We start from the raw sequence: 15,258 nt of genomic DNA, 5'->3' as shown, positions 1-15,258 counted from the left end.
TCCTCTGATTTATAGTTCTTTTGCAGAGAACTAGAGGATTTCTTTTTTTGGAGGGCCATTCTTTGTAAACCCTAGAGATGGTTGAACTTCAGCAGGCTGCCATGTGATTGGTCAATGAGATAGTGCCAATAACAAGCAGTTGAACAGGTGTACATAACAATGAATGCTTTATCGATCAGTATTAAATAATAAGAACACAAAACTCCAGGTAAGTATCCCCAAAAGCTTTTTTCTTTTTTTAATATAGAATTTATTTCCCCAAATAAGGAAATACTGGTTACAGACAAAATATTTGGTGAGCAGGTAAAATATGCAGGTAGTACAAGCTTATGAAGGTGTATTTGTCCATTTGATAAAATAGGGCACTCTGTAATAAATAGAATCCTCTGGGAGGTGGGGACAGCAAATGTTGGTCTAAAGTAAAATCCTGATAAACTAAACATGTGATGTCATCCATTTAAAAATGTTGGCTGCATGGTTTTAATTCCTCACGCCATTAAATAAGATTTTTGTCAACTTTAACCAATATAGCTTTATTTCTATAGTTCTGTCTTCCATAAATAAATTATTTCTCTCTGTATCAAAAAGAGAATACAAGTATAAAGAACAACGGCTCATTGTGTTGTATGCCCAGAACGTACGTACACATACACGCACACAACACAGTTGAAATTACATCAAAGACAAGCTAAATAAACTGCAGCAAGTCAGGAATTATTAAATCTCCACAAATATACACAGCCTGGCTTTGTCCCTTGTGGGTTGATTGAAATACGCATTTTAAAACGGCAACATTAAATTAAATTCAGTTTGATAATACACTTACATATGTACACAAAGTGTGCCTTTATAATATACAATTGTCTCTGTAAAAGATTTAAATGTAAAAAGCTATTGTATAAAAGATGGCAGTGATGCATTCATTAGTCTTCTGCAGCTCATATAAATATATCAAATCTCTTCTGACTACTTGATTCCTTGGCAGCAGTAGCATTATACAAAATAGACGGGAATTCTTTTACATCAGCACATCCAGGAGGAGTAAGCAACACCTCAATACAACCCTGAATGGGGAATTTACTGCAGCAACACGGGACCTAAAGGTAACTTCATTCACGTCAAGAGTTCCACCTCCTCAACAATGACACAGAGGCAAACACCAGTCCTCTGTGTGTCAGACACTAGTGGTTTGGTAATAAACTACAGTCCAGGACTCGGTGCCACGGCAACCTTTTTTTGGACCACAGTGTGAATATGAATTCGACCGGCAACAGGAACAGCTCCACCTGCTGCTTTAAGACCAAAGAGAAAATGCATATCGGCCAACTGTGGGTGTACACAGTGCTCACAGAGGCCCCCTACAGGTACCCGGAAGCCACAAAGCCGTGGCTGTGGCTCACCCGGCTCTGGTGAATCATGGCGCGGTCGTATGCCACTTGGACAGATTTGCGGATGCTGGACTTGCGACCTTCCATAATGCGCAGCTTGTCAGCTGTGTCATCTACGCCCAAGGGTGTCACCTTGTCACGCGGAAGCCACTGCCTACAACACCCATGACAGAGGTTAGGATTATTATTACAGCCTTTTATCAAGAGTGATAAAATCTTAAATCTTAACCTTAAAAATAAAATTCAAATATAAAGAATTATCTACAAACAATTTTCAAATTATTTGTAAAGACAAACAAACTTTCCACCATTTGTCTTTTCATCCCATGATACACCTGTGGAAAATGTATCAGGTTTCACTAACCAAACACTTCTGACCTCCATGTGATAAATGGAGCATTGCACAACAGCAATGTTTATGTTAAACTCACCATGTCCGCTTGTTGTCAAAAAAAAGCACCAGGTAAAGTTTCTCATTCATCTCCTCCTGCCGCTGCTCCCCCAGACAGAGGACATCTTTGGGTGGGACGGGGATCGGCACCCCATTGTGCAGCAGGCCCTCCTCAGGCATCTCGGGGTCAATGATCTGAAACAAACACAGCCCAACAGGGAATTTAAGCTACACCCTGAGCTGAACGCTCATATTAAATAGTGATATTAAGTCAGATCAGCAATTACCAGAGCAGGATATGAGGGATATCCCCGACACTTGGCCCAAACCAGGTCTAGTGGTTCCAGCTCCATCTCATCCTCTGATGTTTGACTACTATTGCCTGTCAAACAACAGTGACACTCAAATTAGTTCAGCGACTAAATAAATAATCAGGACATAAATGCAACTTAGCTTCAAGAGAACTTGGGATACAGGAGGAAAAAAGTACCAGTGTAATCCGAGTCTCCGTTGATGATCTCCAGAAAGGGGACTTTAGAAAGAGCCGGTTTCCCAAGGCTACGTTTGGGTGGTGAGTTGCTGTAATACAATACATTATATTGTAATTTTATTATCAGTTGTTAGCAAAACAAACCACAAAGAACACCAGACACACAATGCCTTACATTTCTTTGTGGAGAACTGGGCAAGACCTAAACTCCAAGTCGGATCTGCTATCTTTGTGCGTGTTAAAGCCGTTGGTCAATCCTGAAAGTAAGAGCGAGAGAAATCAGAACAGCAGCAGATAAGAGCCAAAGGAGCAGGAGGGGAAGTCAGAAAAGATGACATATAAGGAGCACTTATGTCTGCTCTTGTCTCAGTTATATTGAAATCCATTAAACAATACAGGGCTAACTGTCTGACCAATCAGGTAGACTTAGGAAAAAAAACATTCCTATGCTGTGATCAGTGCATTAGTAGCTAATAACAAATGTACAGTCAGCCCAATCCAGAAAATGTGATCCCTTCCAAGCGAGTCTTTAGGTGTCACTTCTCCTCTCTGAGCAGAACACTTTAAACTTAACGTCAGTAATCAAGCAAAGTTTCTCACCACTTTCCAGCGTGTGATTTGGTGTCTTCTCTGGCTCACTATCTGAACACATGTCTCGACTGGAGGTCCATAGTTCATTAAGGTTGGGGGGTCCTGGGCTCTTCTGTGGGGTTCTGCTTGGAGTGGTCAAAGGTGTGGAAGATGGGGTGCTGGCTGGGGAATTGAGTGCTGAAGAGTTGTTACTTGTATTCTCGTCTTGTGGTCCATTCCCATTCAGCACAGGATTGTCTCGCGCTTTGAACAACTTAGCTCCATTTTTTGCCTTCTTAAACAGCACGGAGGTCCGTCGCCCGACTCCCCCCGTCGGGGGCCGTGAGGTGATGCCTAGCTCTGCCAGACCGTTGGTCACTGTCTGTCCTTCACTGTGCAAACTGGGACGTGGCGAAGTTGACCGCTCTTGTGCGCTAATGCAATGAATGTTCTCTGTGGTGCCGTTTGAGAGGTCACCGTCCATCTTAAGGCGTTTGCAGGAGTAGCTGGGGGACTGGGGCTCCCCTGTGATTGGCCGCAGAGTGGGAGGCTCAAGAGGTGTGTCCCCCTGACGTGGAGGAGGAGCCGGCCCTGTAGGTTCCAGTGTCGGGGGCGAAGCGGGTTTGAGGTCCTCTGAAAGGAGAGGAAACGAATGATATTCCAATTCACTCAGCATTGGTTTTAAATGAATCTCCATTTAGTATGTAGTGTGATGCGGTGGTGCAGTATTCACACAGGAAAATGGTGTCACTCTGTAATGATTTACACTTCATTCCAACACTAACCACAGTCCAGAGGGAATTGACAGATTCTCTAGATATGGAGGCCCTTATCAAGACAAGTGAAAAAGTACTTTGCTCTCACAACTGTACACCATCAACATGGTAACATGGTAGTATCTTTCGTTCTTTACTCAAATAGCAGAAGTTCTCCTGCCATCTTCTATGGTGACACAAGACTGTTTGACTAGACTAGCCTTTAGTCAAAAGTGGGATGATATGGCATGACTGCATGTGGCCATGGAGAGTGGTGAGTCCATGAGAGTGATGTATAGAAGAGGTGCAGACATAGAGTTCACTGGGAGAGAGGATTTGTGAGGCAACCATGGCTAACGAGACTCTGTGGGCCCCTACTTACTAGACTGGAGACAGTGGGGTGGTTGGGGTTGGTGCGTGGGGGGGACCCTGGCTCAATTACCTGAGGACAATGTTCCGTTAGCTCATGTTCACAACTGGTCTCATTGAAAAAAAGTGGCTTTTTAAAGGTTCATGAATTGGCAATTTAATATTGCTGTAAGTCTCTCTCAGTGCCCACCTTTGTCTGAAGATGTGAGGCCGTTATCTGCCTTGGCGTCTTTGTCGTTGTCCTCCTCATCTTGCTCATCATCATCCTCTTCTTTGAGATGTCCATTGTGTAGGATGTGGCGGTGGGACTGGCCCTGCCTGCCCGTCCTGATGCTGTTGATTTCGCGACGAAGCAGGCGGATTCGTCGAGTTCGAGCACCGCTGCATCGCATCGATGTGACAAAGTCCAGCTTTTCCAGCAGCTCCTTCAGTTGTTCTTCCACTGTCATATGCAGCCGGTTCTCTGGATCCAACACGCTGTCAACTGAACACAGCAGGGAGTTTGGTTAGCGCCCAAACAGACACTTAGGTACAACATGATAATAATACTGCAATGCTGACATTTCACAAAGATGACCAGCCAGGCTTGTCTTCTCAGAGATCTCAAAGGTTAAAAATTTCCCCTCTTTGCAGTGCTATTTGTATTTTATTCTGAATAATTATTTAGCATGGACACCGCATATATTGTACATGATAGAATGAATACAAAACTCCTTTTCATCTGTAGTCCCTGGTCTATGACTTGCTTAAACATGAGTCAACTACAACTGAGTATAAAATGTGAGAAATACTAATTAAATCATCTCTGCCTCCAAACTCATAACCAATCACTATCAGTCGATTTATAAACTGTTGAAAAAAATGAATAAACTGACTGTACCGGCAGCTTTTAAAGGAAAATATTTTCCTGCATGTTACTAAACCCATTATTTGATAATGTAAATTAATAAACACACCATTTAGTTTGTGTTTGGCTCACTTCCATGTCATATATTTTAGTATTGACTGGATTATTAAATGTCCAAAAGCTTAAAAATCAGACCAACTAACCAGAATGTAAAAAATACAAAATATCCTACTATGAAGAGTTGTTTCAGTTTTCACTGCCAGCACTACACTTCATCTTTCTGCCATTTTCTCTCTAAGAAACTCAGCCCAAGAGCTCTCTATTTTCCTGGAACTTCATCAACTACTCAGCAATTATAAGTACTATGAAGCTTTGCGAATATATTTCCAGGTTTTCAGCAAATGTATTTTAAGCCCAGCAACTTACTAAGTCTAGGAAGAAATAAAGTTCAGTCAATAAGTTTAGCAAATGAATCTTATTAGCCTACTATTCCAGTTAGCACATAAAAACAGTTCAAGATTTAATAACACTATAAAGATGTTTACAAAAAAAATAAACAAAAAATAATTACCGAACCTTTTTGCTTTCAGTTGTTTAGCCAGTTATCTGTTCACTTTTCATGTATTAAAGTAGATTGAACCATTCATATCTTCAACGTGATCAAAGTCGACTTTGATTGGATACTTTTCTGACTACCTTATTTTCCTATTATGAAATGCAGGAGAAAAAACAACAACTAACGGACTATAAAGATATATTTGTATCCGGGATGTTTTCAGCTTTCGGGCATTAAAAAAATCTTTGGTTAAAACCCTGATAACTCCTCATTTCTGTTGTCGACTACAACTTCATTACTTAGATGCAGTACGTATTAATATTGCTGTTGTAGCAGTAGCATTTACTGTTATATAATGGTTAACAGCCACAGTGTGTACACTGTATACACAGAATAGTGTGTACTCTCTACACAGTATTCTCTTAGTAAGGTGTTACTGGTATTTAAGCATTAACATGTTACAAAACTAGAAAATCTGAATATACTGACAAAAAAACAACCTAATCCTTTGGCACAGAAGAAATAACAGACTGAACACACACAACAGCTTCCAAACCACTAAAGACAGACACAGTACGATCCTCTGACTCACCATCCTCCCAGGTGCAACTGTAAAAGTCTCTTTTCTGGGGTGACTCTGGAAAGTGCATGCCAGTATCTAGGTCTAGCCCAGTGTTGGTGGCTTGTCGCTGTGCATGTCGTAGTATGGCCCCTCCAAGGTCTCGAAGACGTAGTGCTGCTCGGTGAAAGACAGTGTCCTTGGCATTGTAAAGAAGGCAGTTTGACACCATCAGGTTGAAGTCGGCCTCCAGGTCAGCCACTGAGCGGTAGGAATGACTTTCTAGTTTAGAGCGCATAGTGGAAAAGTCCATAGGGTGGCTAATAAACTCAAGGTAATCGGGAACCTGAGGACAAGACAGCATGAACGTTATCATCAGAATGGATGCATGTTTTAAACTACAACAACATCTGCACTGTGCAAAAAAACAAACAAACAAAAACATGTAAATTCTTGTAAACTGTACTGTTACCGTTTTGTATAATTCTACTAAATTCTCAGACAATATGATACAAGAAATTGAACTATATGGGGAATGAGGAACACACTTCCTCTCACTTTCTGACACAATGTAAACTGTGTGCATGCGCATCTGTTATAATAAATGTCTGACCTCCTTGATGTCCACAGGCTGTGTAAAAATCTGGGCTGTGTCCTTCTCCTGTAGTTGGTCCAGAGTGGAGCGTAGCAGAGCCAACACTGGGGTCAACTGCATTTCCAGAGCTGCCTGGTGAACTTTGACCTGCAGTTGACAGAAGACATGTATGTGATATTTACGCAGAAATTGCAAATCTAAAAAAGGTTAGGCTAGACAAACAGAGTGATCTGATTTAATGTTAACCAACCAAGAAAATGTTTTTATATATAAAAACATTATAAACCTTTTTTCAAAACAGAAATCTTCCAACAATCAATTCATGATCCATACGAAACTGGGTGACCAGTATCTCATATGAATAGCTTTCCTTTCGGCTCTGCCTCCCTATCAGTTTATAGCAGCCACCTGTTTATTATCATGTGGCAAAGACATGCCAACATACAATATACACGCTATAGGACAGGCCAAGAAAAAGCAGATTACCCAAACATAACAGAACTAAAGATTACACTGGAGAACTATTTAGGTAACTGCATTTTGAAGGTACTTCAGATCTTCATTTTGCCAACATTTTTTTTTTAAATTCAAAATTTACACGATGAACTGACAGCGTTAAATATGAAGCATGTAAACCAGTGAGGGTGGTTCATCTTTGTAAGTTACCTGCTCTCGTTTGAGTTTCTCTCTCTTGCGGATGAGCTCCACTAGAAGTCTGGCTTTTTCAAGGTCGTGGCGAAGCTTCTGCCAATATCTCAGTGCGTCTCTTGCTGCAGAAATCTTCTCATCCACTTCAGGCTATAAAGTACAATTCATTTTAAAACTTCTACAAACTATATTTAAACATATTAAACATCAAAACATATTTAAAGGCAAACAATGATTTTAGAAAAACAGCTACAGAGTGTTAAGGCTTCATTTCTGTGCTCTTACCTGTTCAGTATTCCTTTGGGACTGGATGTTAGAGTGCAAACGCCGAACCAGCGGCACACCGTTCCTCGACTGTCGCTTTAATAACCAGTATTTATAAAGCCTCTGCATGAACTGATTTTTCTTCTGCAGAATAATTCCTTTACAGATGATATTCAGCCTATATAACAGAAGGAAATGCAGTATTATGTTACTATCAATATGGCAAACATCAATTCAGGCTTCTCACTGTAGAACGCGTGAATTATGGTTATTTGAAATATCAACTAGATCAAAAAATCTCCAACAATTTGCTGCTTTTGATAAACTTTGTTTTATCAGATGTTCAAGCTAACTGCAGAAGACAATCTTATTTTGGGGAAAAAAGGAAAAAACAAAACAAAAAAAAACAACCTAACCTGCTCGTGGGTATCTGAGGCACTGTCACTTGTGGTGATGCTGTGTGTTGGGATGTTGAGTCTGAATTCTTTTTCCCCTTCTTTTTATCTGTCTTGGCATCATCGTCAGACTTTCTGCCTTTTTTCGGTGTTGTCGGACCCTCAGTGTAGGCACTCCGTCCTCTGCTCGCCCTCCCTCTGCTGCCCACCACTCGTCCCTCACTCTCATCATCTGACCCAGTCTCTTGTCCTGGCGGAGAATGGGCCTCACAGAAAGCAGTCTTCTTAACCGAGAACATAGTCCCGTTAATGTTTGTTTCTCGCACAGGTTCTATCTTCATAAAGAGCCCAGCACGCTGAGCGCATGTAACATGAAATGCAGTGTAACAGTTGGCTTTATGACACTGAATAGATGCACCACGACCCTTCTGCTTACACAGGCAGCAAGTCAGTTTCCATCGTGCTGGGGGAATGTTATTAACTCCTTCCACTGGTTCCAGAAATACTGTGTTAGCAAAGCAGACCTCAGGGATCCATATAGCACAGACTACATGTGCCCAGCGGCCATCACTCGTTTGCTTGAATGCGCCGCCACGGTTTGGACACAGAACACAGTCAACAGGTTTCTGAGGGGACTGAAGGCAGCAGCGGCATAGCCACTGACCCTCAGGGATGTAGGGCACTCCGTAACACTCCTGGTGCACAGCCAGGTTGCAGGAGTCACAGAAGAGGATGACGTTGCTGTTGAGGCACTCGTCATCCAGGCACACGCAGCAGAAGGCATCATCATCAATAGTGCTTTGAGAAGGTGCTCGGCTTCGGGCTTCCAGATATGCCTCCTCCTCCAATCGGTCCACCAGCCGCTCAAACGTTTCTGCTGAGACAGTTGAGCAACCCTCTGATGTCCGATCAGCGTTGACCATCTCCAGCCAGGCAGTGTCCTCTTCGTCCATGTCATATTCTGCCTCAGTTTCCTCCTCAGCTGAGGTTTCAATATAACGATAATATGCTGCTGGCAGAGGAGGGGCCTCAACTGGCGTAAAGGTTTCCAGCACTCGAAACTTAGGTTCAGGAAGGGTCATGTGATGATACTGTGATTTGTTTAGCTTTTCCGGTGATGGCGGATGAGAATTGGGGCAACTGTTCTTGGAGGATGGTGGCGACTTATTAGAGGAACATTTGGGGTCTTTCCTGCGGCTTCGTGGTGTGACAGGTTTGCGGGCTGTTTGGGCACTGCTGGTGGGAGGCGATGACTGCTCACTGTTCTCCTTGTTGCTGTTACACTCACTAATGTCCTGAGCCATCATCTCATCTTCAGTAATGACTTCCAAAGGCTCCAGAATAGAAATTCGGTGAAGCCTACCTTCTAGTTCCACTTCAACCACCTTCTGGGCCTGGGCATATGTCAACGTTTCTCTGCTTGGAGAAGCTTTTAGGCTGTAGGGGGATGGTGATCGTTGACGGGCCCCCCCACGCCCGCCAAATGTCCCATTTGACTTTCTCACATCTCCACCTCCTCCGGCCACTTGGCCTTTTCGACGTGGCTTCCTCATAGGCCACCAATCACACTTTTCCTCCTGTTGGTTAGAAAAGGAAATAAAATAAGAACACTGACTATAAAAAACAGCCAACATAAAAACAAATTTCTATTAGCATTTAGGGATGCAACATTCAAATACGACACCAGCGTTCTCACTCAGAAGAAATATATATCATAAGCTCAATTCCCAATGCCAATCCCAATCATAACATTTCTTATTATTATGAGTCTATGCTGTACTAGCTGTCATTACCCATTTTCTACCTATATTTATGTTCTGCTGTCTCAATACTTCACTAATGCCCAAGTGGCTAAAGTTCTTTCCATATTAACTCATTGAAATAGTCCTTCGACGTACATTACATAATACTGTGGTGATATTAGGCTGTAGCACCTGTGGTAAAAACAGTCCGTCATATCTAAACTCAGAAAACTCTTAGTCACCTACAAAAGCTAACAAAAGCTAACAGAACAAACCACTGTAATGACTACGTTAGCTGCCGAGCAGCAGACTTTACTGACAAAACACACATGGCCAATAAAATCTTGTGTAGATTATTCTCGACTATATGTTAATAACTGCTGGCATCTGCTATCACGGCTTGACCCAACACAGCGGTCAAATCCAATCAGCTTTCGGGAAAGCTTAAATGATCCGACTCAGAGCCAATCAGATTCAAGGATCCTAGAGCCTCAACAGAGCTGTGTCCTTATTTCAGGAGTAAAAATGTCAGCCATATTTACAGTTTTAAAAACACTGTCCAAAGATTTTCTACTGTTTAATTTTTAACAGTTGTTGATTTTGTACGATTGATGCAGTGGGTTTCATTTCATCGTGTCGGTATAAGAACAACAGAGTAATGTAACGGCACTAACATGGAAGTGCCGAGAGTCTATAAGCAGGCTAGCCTGCTAACTTTATAAGCTGGGTAGTACTAACGTTAGCTTGTCTGATATTTTTAAACATTGACAAGGTGCATGACACAAAAAATCCTTACTAGCTAAAACTTTTAAGCCTGTCAATGATCACAAAAGGGTAGTAAAATGGCAAATGTATGCCATCTTACCAATTATGGCAACTGACTGACAGGAGTAACTCGACAGCCCCGGTGGGTTGAAGCCGCTTTTGCTGTAATGGTTGCCTAGCCAGGCGGCTTACTTGCTATACTCTCCAAGCTAATAGCTACCGTTAGCAATCCACAGTTTGCTGGTATAGCCGGTATATTTCGCTATTTTTCAGCGCTTCCGTTTCTTCACAGCACGGCACTTGGAAGGCACGCAGTCAATCCCAACGGCTCACTGAGAACAAAAGTAATATATCTACATTAAAATATGAGAAAGCCCTACTGTCGGCCCAATTTTAAGAGAAGGAGGAATACTAGCCTCCTTCGGCTAGTTGGCTAGCAATTTGGAGCCCAGAGTAAGCTAAACCGACATCACCCAACATAATAAGACTTCCGGTTAGATTTCAAAATAATGTCCAAGATTGAACGAGTGCATTTTCTTCTGCCACAAACACGACTCTGAATAACACCTACTTATGTCATCTACCCTTTTCCCCATCTAACATGTCCTTTTAAGAGTATTTCACTGCATTGCAGTCTAAGGAAAAATAGTAGTCGGTACACAAATGCGCTAGGTTGGGGGAGACGTCGTCCTGAGTATCTGGGGTTGGGATACTCTTTCTCATGCTTGTACTTACAATGCTTATTGCTTTATTTATGTGTTATCCGATTTAGATGTACCACATGCCATTTGTAGAGCTTGTCTGATATAAAAGTCGGAATATCGCATTCCAACGCGATTACATTCATTTATTTTGAGAGAGAACTGTCTCACTTCCTTTTTCGAGCAACCTGTGGGCTACCTTGACAACAGTCAACCGAGACAAGTTTAGCCATCCCCCCTGACGTCACTAGACCACGATTTTCGCGCGCGAGATCACAGGGTCAGTGAAAAGTGTAGTTTTTAATTTAAACCCGAGTATCAACAATATTTGGACGATTTACTAACGTACATGTGTCCAGTCACTTTGGATATACAAAGCATGTGCACAGAGGTGCACCATCATTAATTACTGTCAAGAACGTGTATTAAAATACATATTTATCTTGCATTGTGAAACAATATTCATAATACATGAATACACATACAGTCTCTTAATGTACCAACCCTGTCCAGTGTATATTCAAGCAATGTCACAGATGATTCAACTCAGCTGCCTCCTGTGCAAATGAGAAAGGCCACATCATGTTGAATTTTTTTAATTGGAAAACAACATTGCAGTAAATCTTACAAGAAACCCTGTAGCATTTAGTTACAATAAATCCACACCAAAATCCACTGACAGGAAATGTGTAACACTATGAACAAGCTACATTTAGGAAACAGTTGCACATTACGTAAAAAAAGGGGATGATACAGTTTTACTCTTTTGAACACTGATTCAGGATATTAACTAATAATAATAATAATAATAATAATGGATTGGATTTATATAGCGCTTTATATTTATATAACTGAGTAAAAGATATATGATGAATCCAGGCTTAGAATATACAAGGGCACAATTGGTTGTATGCTTGTTGTTTGGGGCATCAGTAATTACATGACATTCATCAGATCATGGAGACATGGTCAGAGTGTTTTTCCTCTTGGAGTCCCGCCGTGGGAATGGCACAAAGCTTTTCACCTCCCTGAAACACAATCCTGTGTAAAAATAAAAAGACGGAACGGGGTGTCAACTTAAATCAAGTACATTATTTAAAATATATGATGGCATTATGTTCATTTATTAATATTAATCTTTTTAATCTTTATTATCACCACGTATAGTTAGAAAGCAAAAATGACTGTTTATAAACAAAAAAAAACCAATCCATAATGTATACATATATTTATTATTATTATTCTTTGCAAGCCATGTATTCATTGTATAAGACAAAAACCAACAACAGGCACTATTTTGCCAGGCACTATATTCCTGTGGCCCCCAAGAGCCACTGCATTAAAAATTGGTTAGCAAAAATGAGTTACAAACAAAAACACATACGTAACATAGACGTAATATCACCATTCGTTTTGAGATCAGCATACGGATTTGTAAAGGTTTGAGTGTTATGAAAATAATTCCCAAAAGTTTTATATAGATGTTGATAATCCTGGTACCCAAGGCAGTCTACACAGTAAGTTTCATTCAGATTGTTTAACACATATAGGAGGAGTTAGGGAGGAGACATAGAGACATGATTATCATAGTAAGATTTCCACTTACGCTTCCATTCATCTAGGGACAATGTGTCGTTGTCATGACTGTCATCATATGGCAGTGGTTTGGGGAAATCATCGGGGTCCCGCAAGTTGTCAAAATATGGGTGCTCTAGAGCTAGTTCCGCTGTGGGCCTCTCATCTCCATCCAGAACAAGCATCTTCTCCAGCAGATCAACCCCTACAAAAGGTCAGCAGTGTGGAATAATGCACCAGTTTACTACGATACAAAAACCATGAAATTGAAAAAGTAAGTGAATATTTATCACTTAGCAGGCCAGAAAATGGAAAAGCTTTCATTAACAGGGTATCATGAATGACTTTTCGAATTATAGCCATACAAAGAAGAAAAACACCAAAGAAAGAAACAAAAAGTGTGATTTAAAAAAAGAATAAAAATGTGAAAAAAAAGGTGCATCTCACCATGTGCACTAGCTCTGGGAAACAACATTGAGAAGTCTTTTCGGGGATATCGAGGAAGGCCCTTGACATAATTTCTGGCCTGTTTTAAGATATCAAACACAAATACCCACACACAGAATATTTTTTATTCAATCTTTAAGAATGGCAACAATGATTTAGTTTAACTGTGATTACAAAATGAAATAATAAAAAAGGTCTTCATTTATCAAAGACAGGCTGATTGTTTCATGTTGTTCATGTTGTTATTTTGTAAAACTGAATTGTTTGTTATTCACCTTGCAAAAACGAAATAAATCCAAAGATAGAACTATATTTGATTTCATACTCATATACAGCTACATAGTCCTTGTGCAAATATGACTTCCAAAGATGGAACTGTATATTCAATTCGTCACTTGTGCATGTGAGCCATCTTGTTAGCATTGTGCTGAAACAAGTCTAAGGCCATTTATAAAATCCTATAGAGTTGCAAAACAGGACTTTCCAAAAGCCTTAACTTCCTAAAAGGAAATAAAACAAGCCGATTTGACTGTATATGAATTGAAATACTGTACAATTTTAAATATTGTGCAATTTAAAATTGCATCCTACTACAGGCTTTTATTAATGCCCTGACTGTTCCTCTAGTGCCACCCTCAGGACAATTTCTAGATTTTAACTACTCACATCTGGTAAAGAAAAAAAAGGAAGGACATGAGAGTCCGGCAAAATTTCCCGTATGTCACTGTAGGTTGCAGTATGCTGTACATTTCTACCTCAGAGGCCTGTCGGTGGAACTTTCACTTTGTATGCTAATTTCATGGGTTTCAGTTTAGGATCTAGTGCACCACAGCTCAAATGCTTTCTGAGATATGATGCTTTTTTATGCTCACTCTGAGAGAAATCACTTATAAAAAAATGTTTAACATTAAAGGCAATGGACATTTGTAAAATTTTCTGTGCAGATAGTACTCCTAGTGCATAACTGCATATTTATGACTGTTCTTCCTACCTCTGGAGTGTCCAGCTTTTGGATGAACTCTGGCCCGGGCACACCAGTTACTTTCATGATCTGAGTCAGCTGGTCCATGTCTTATAGCAAACAGATTATAATCAAGGATTTTTACTCTTACATTCGTGGTTCAGTGAGCAGAACATAGAGATATGAAGCAGGCATGCAAAACAGAATAATAAAGGAAAATGAAAGCCACCTGTGATGTCTTTATTTCCTAGCAGAGCTATAAATCAGTTCGCTGCATCAGAAGCAAAATAAGAACATAAAAGAGAAATATAACAAACGCAGGAGCATTTATAACAAGGTAGGGGGGAAAAAATTGACTCGGGAAATATGCCGCTTTTGCTCTGTATTAATATACTGTAACTGCCTCTTGTGCTTGATTTTGTGTCTTTATAGAGGTTGTCATCAAGCACCTTTCCATCTCCTATATTATTACAGTGGTTTAATAAAGCGATATTAAAGCTTTAAAGGGATTTCACACAGTGTGCTTGATACCTTTCTCTTTGCATACTGACATTCATTATTCAACTTATTATTTATCACACAGGCTGGTAAAGTTTAGTAAATGGACCAAGCTGAAGAAAGGATACAATCTTTTCCTTTGAAGAGGGTCTTTCCATTGATCATTTCTGCCATTATGCAGCCCACAGACCAGATGTCCACTACAAGAAATACCAAAGGAAAGTAACATTAGTGAGAAATCATGAAGAATACATAACACCAAGAGGGTTATAAGTTTAGCTGAGTGCAGCAGGAATGAGGAAGGTGGCATTTATATGCCAGAGCACAGTTCCTATTCACAGCAGAGAGCTGAATATGTTGTGTGCTTTGAAAGGGGGAATATTCAGTGAGTAATACTATCCTAAACTTGTCAGAGCTGCTTTCGCAGCTACACTCCACTCTGTGGATGCTATGTACAAAATGAAAAACCACTATCTCCTAAAGGAACATAAATCCTGGGTTTGCAGTGACAGTTCTGTCATTGAGTCTCAGCACTGTCAGACCATCTGTGTCAACAGATTAAGAGGAGAAACCCCCCCCCGAACATTTCTTTTCTCAAGATGACATCCATGCAACTTCAAATATTTGTCAGGAACTAGGAACAGGATTACAAAAGTTGCTGACCCTTGAAGAACCATACATGCAACAATGAAAGCTGGAGTGTCGAGACGTTTTCACGTAACAAACAACAAATGGTCACAGC

General features: G+C 40.6%; 2 protein-coding genes and 1 long non-coding RNA gene across 6 annotated transcripts in view; 1 reads left to right on the top strand and 2 right to left on the bottom strand.

Moving 5' to 3' along the window:
* Positions 1 to 209: 209 nt before the first annotated feature.
* On the bottom strand, positions 210 to 11,649 carry brpf3b (bromodomain and PHD finger containing, 3b). Of its 3 annotated transcripts, none has more exons than XM_040013734.1 (13): positions 11,540 to 11,649; positions 7,849 to 9,404; positions 7,454 to 7,610; positions 7,187 to 7,318; positions 6,539 to 6,667; positions 5,959 to 6,271; positions 4,154 to 4,447; positions 2,870 to 3,472; positions 2,445 to 2,526; positions 2,270 to 2,358; positions 2,067 to 2,161; positions 1,820 to 1,974; positions 210 to 1,542 (listed from the first exon to the last, which is right to left on the bottom strand). In XM_040013734.1, exons 2-13 carry the CDS (start codon positions 9,378 to 9,380, stop codon positions 1,359 to 1,361), a joined length of 3,765 nt encoding a protein of 1,254 aa, XP_039869668.1. In that variant the 5' UTR covers positions 9,381 to 9,404; positions 11,540 to 11,649; the 3' UTR covers positions 210 to 1,358. The 3 variants fall into 3 exon arrangements, with proteins under 3 accessions (XP_039869668.1, XP_039869666.1, XP_039869667.1); XM_040013732.1 differs by lacking the exon at positions 11,540 to 11,649 and adding an exon at positions 10,435 to 11,504; XM_040013733.1 differs by lacking the exon at positions 11,540 to 11,649 and adding an exon at positions 10,555 to 11,504.
* Positions 8,764 to 15,258, top strand: part of LOC120722666 — a 22,080-nt gene continuing 15,585 nt past the window's right edge. Inside the window, exons 1-2 of the long non-coding RNA XR_005693560.1 lie at positions 8,764 to 8,774; positions 13,466 to 13,472. This is a non-coding gene — a long non-coding RNA (uncharacterized LOC120722666). The remainder of the gene's footprint in view (positions 8,775 to 13,465; positions 13,473 to 15,258) is intronic.
* The window catches only part of mapk13 (mitogen-activated protein kinase 13), a 13,168-nt gene continuing 9,525 nt past the window's right edge, over positions 11,616 to 15,258 (bottom strand). The window contains exons 8-12 of one of the 2 annotated variants that reach the window (XM_040013739.1): positions 14,645 to 14,716; positions 14,049 to 14,128; positions 13,058 to 13,163; positions 12,642 to 12,815; positions 11,616 to 12,076 (exon numbers count right to left, since the gene is read on the bottom strand). In XM_040013739.1, the coding sequence (XP_039869673.1) occupies positions 11,991 to 12,076; positions 12,642 to 12,815; positions 13,058 to 13,163; positions 14,049 to 14,128; positions 14,645 to 14,716 (518 nt within the window). In that variant the 3' untranslated portion in view covers positions 11,616 to 11,990. The remainder of the gene's footprint in view (positions 12,077 to 12,641; positions 12,816 to 13,057; positions 13,164 to 14,048; positions 14,129 to 14,644; positions 14,717 to 15,258) is intronic. The other variant, XM_040013740.1, reaches the window with a different exon arrangement.

Source organism: Simochromis diagramma, unplaced genomic scaffold (genome assembly GCF_900408965.1).
Source record: "Simochromis diagramma unplaced genomic scaffold, fSimDia1.1 OVJJ01000705.1, whole genome shotgun sequence".
NCBI lineage: Eukaryota > Metazoa > Chordata > Actinopteri > Cichliformes > Cichlidae > Simochromis > Simochromis diagramma.
The sequence above is the reverse complement of the archived record's forward strand: the minus strand, read 5'-3'. Positions and strand labels throughout refer to the sequence as shown.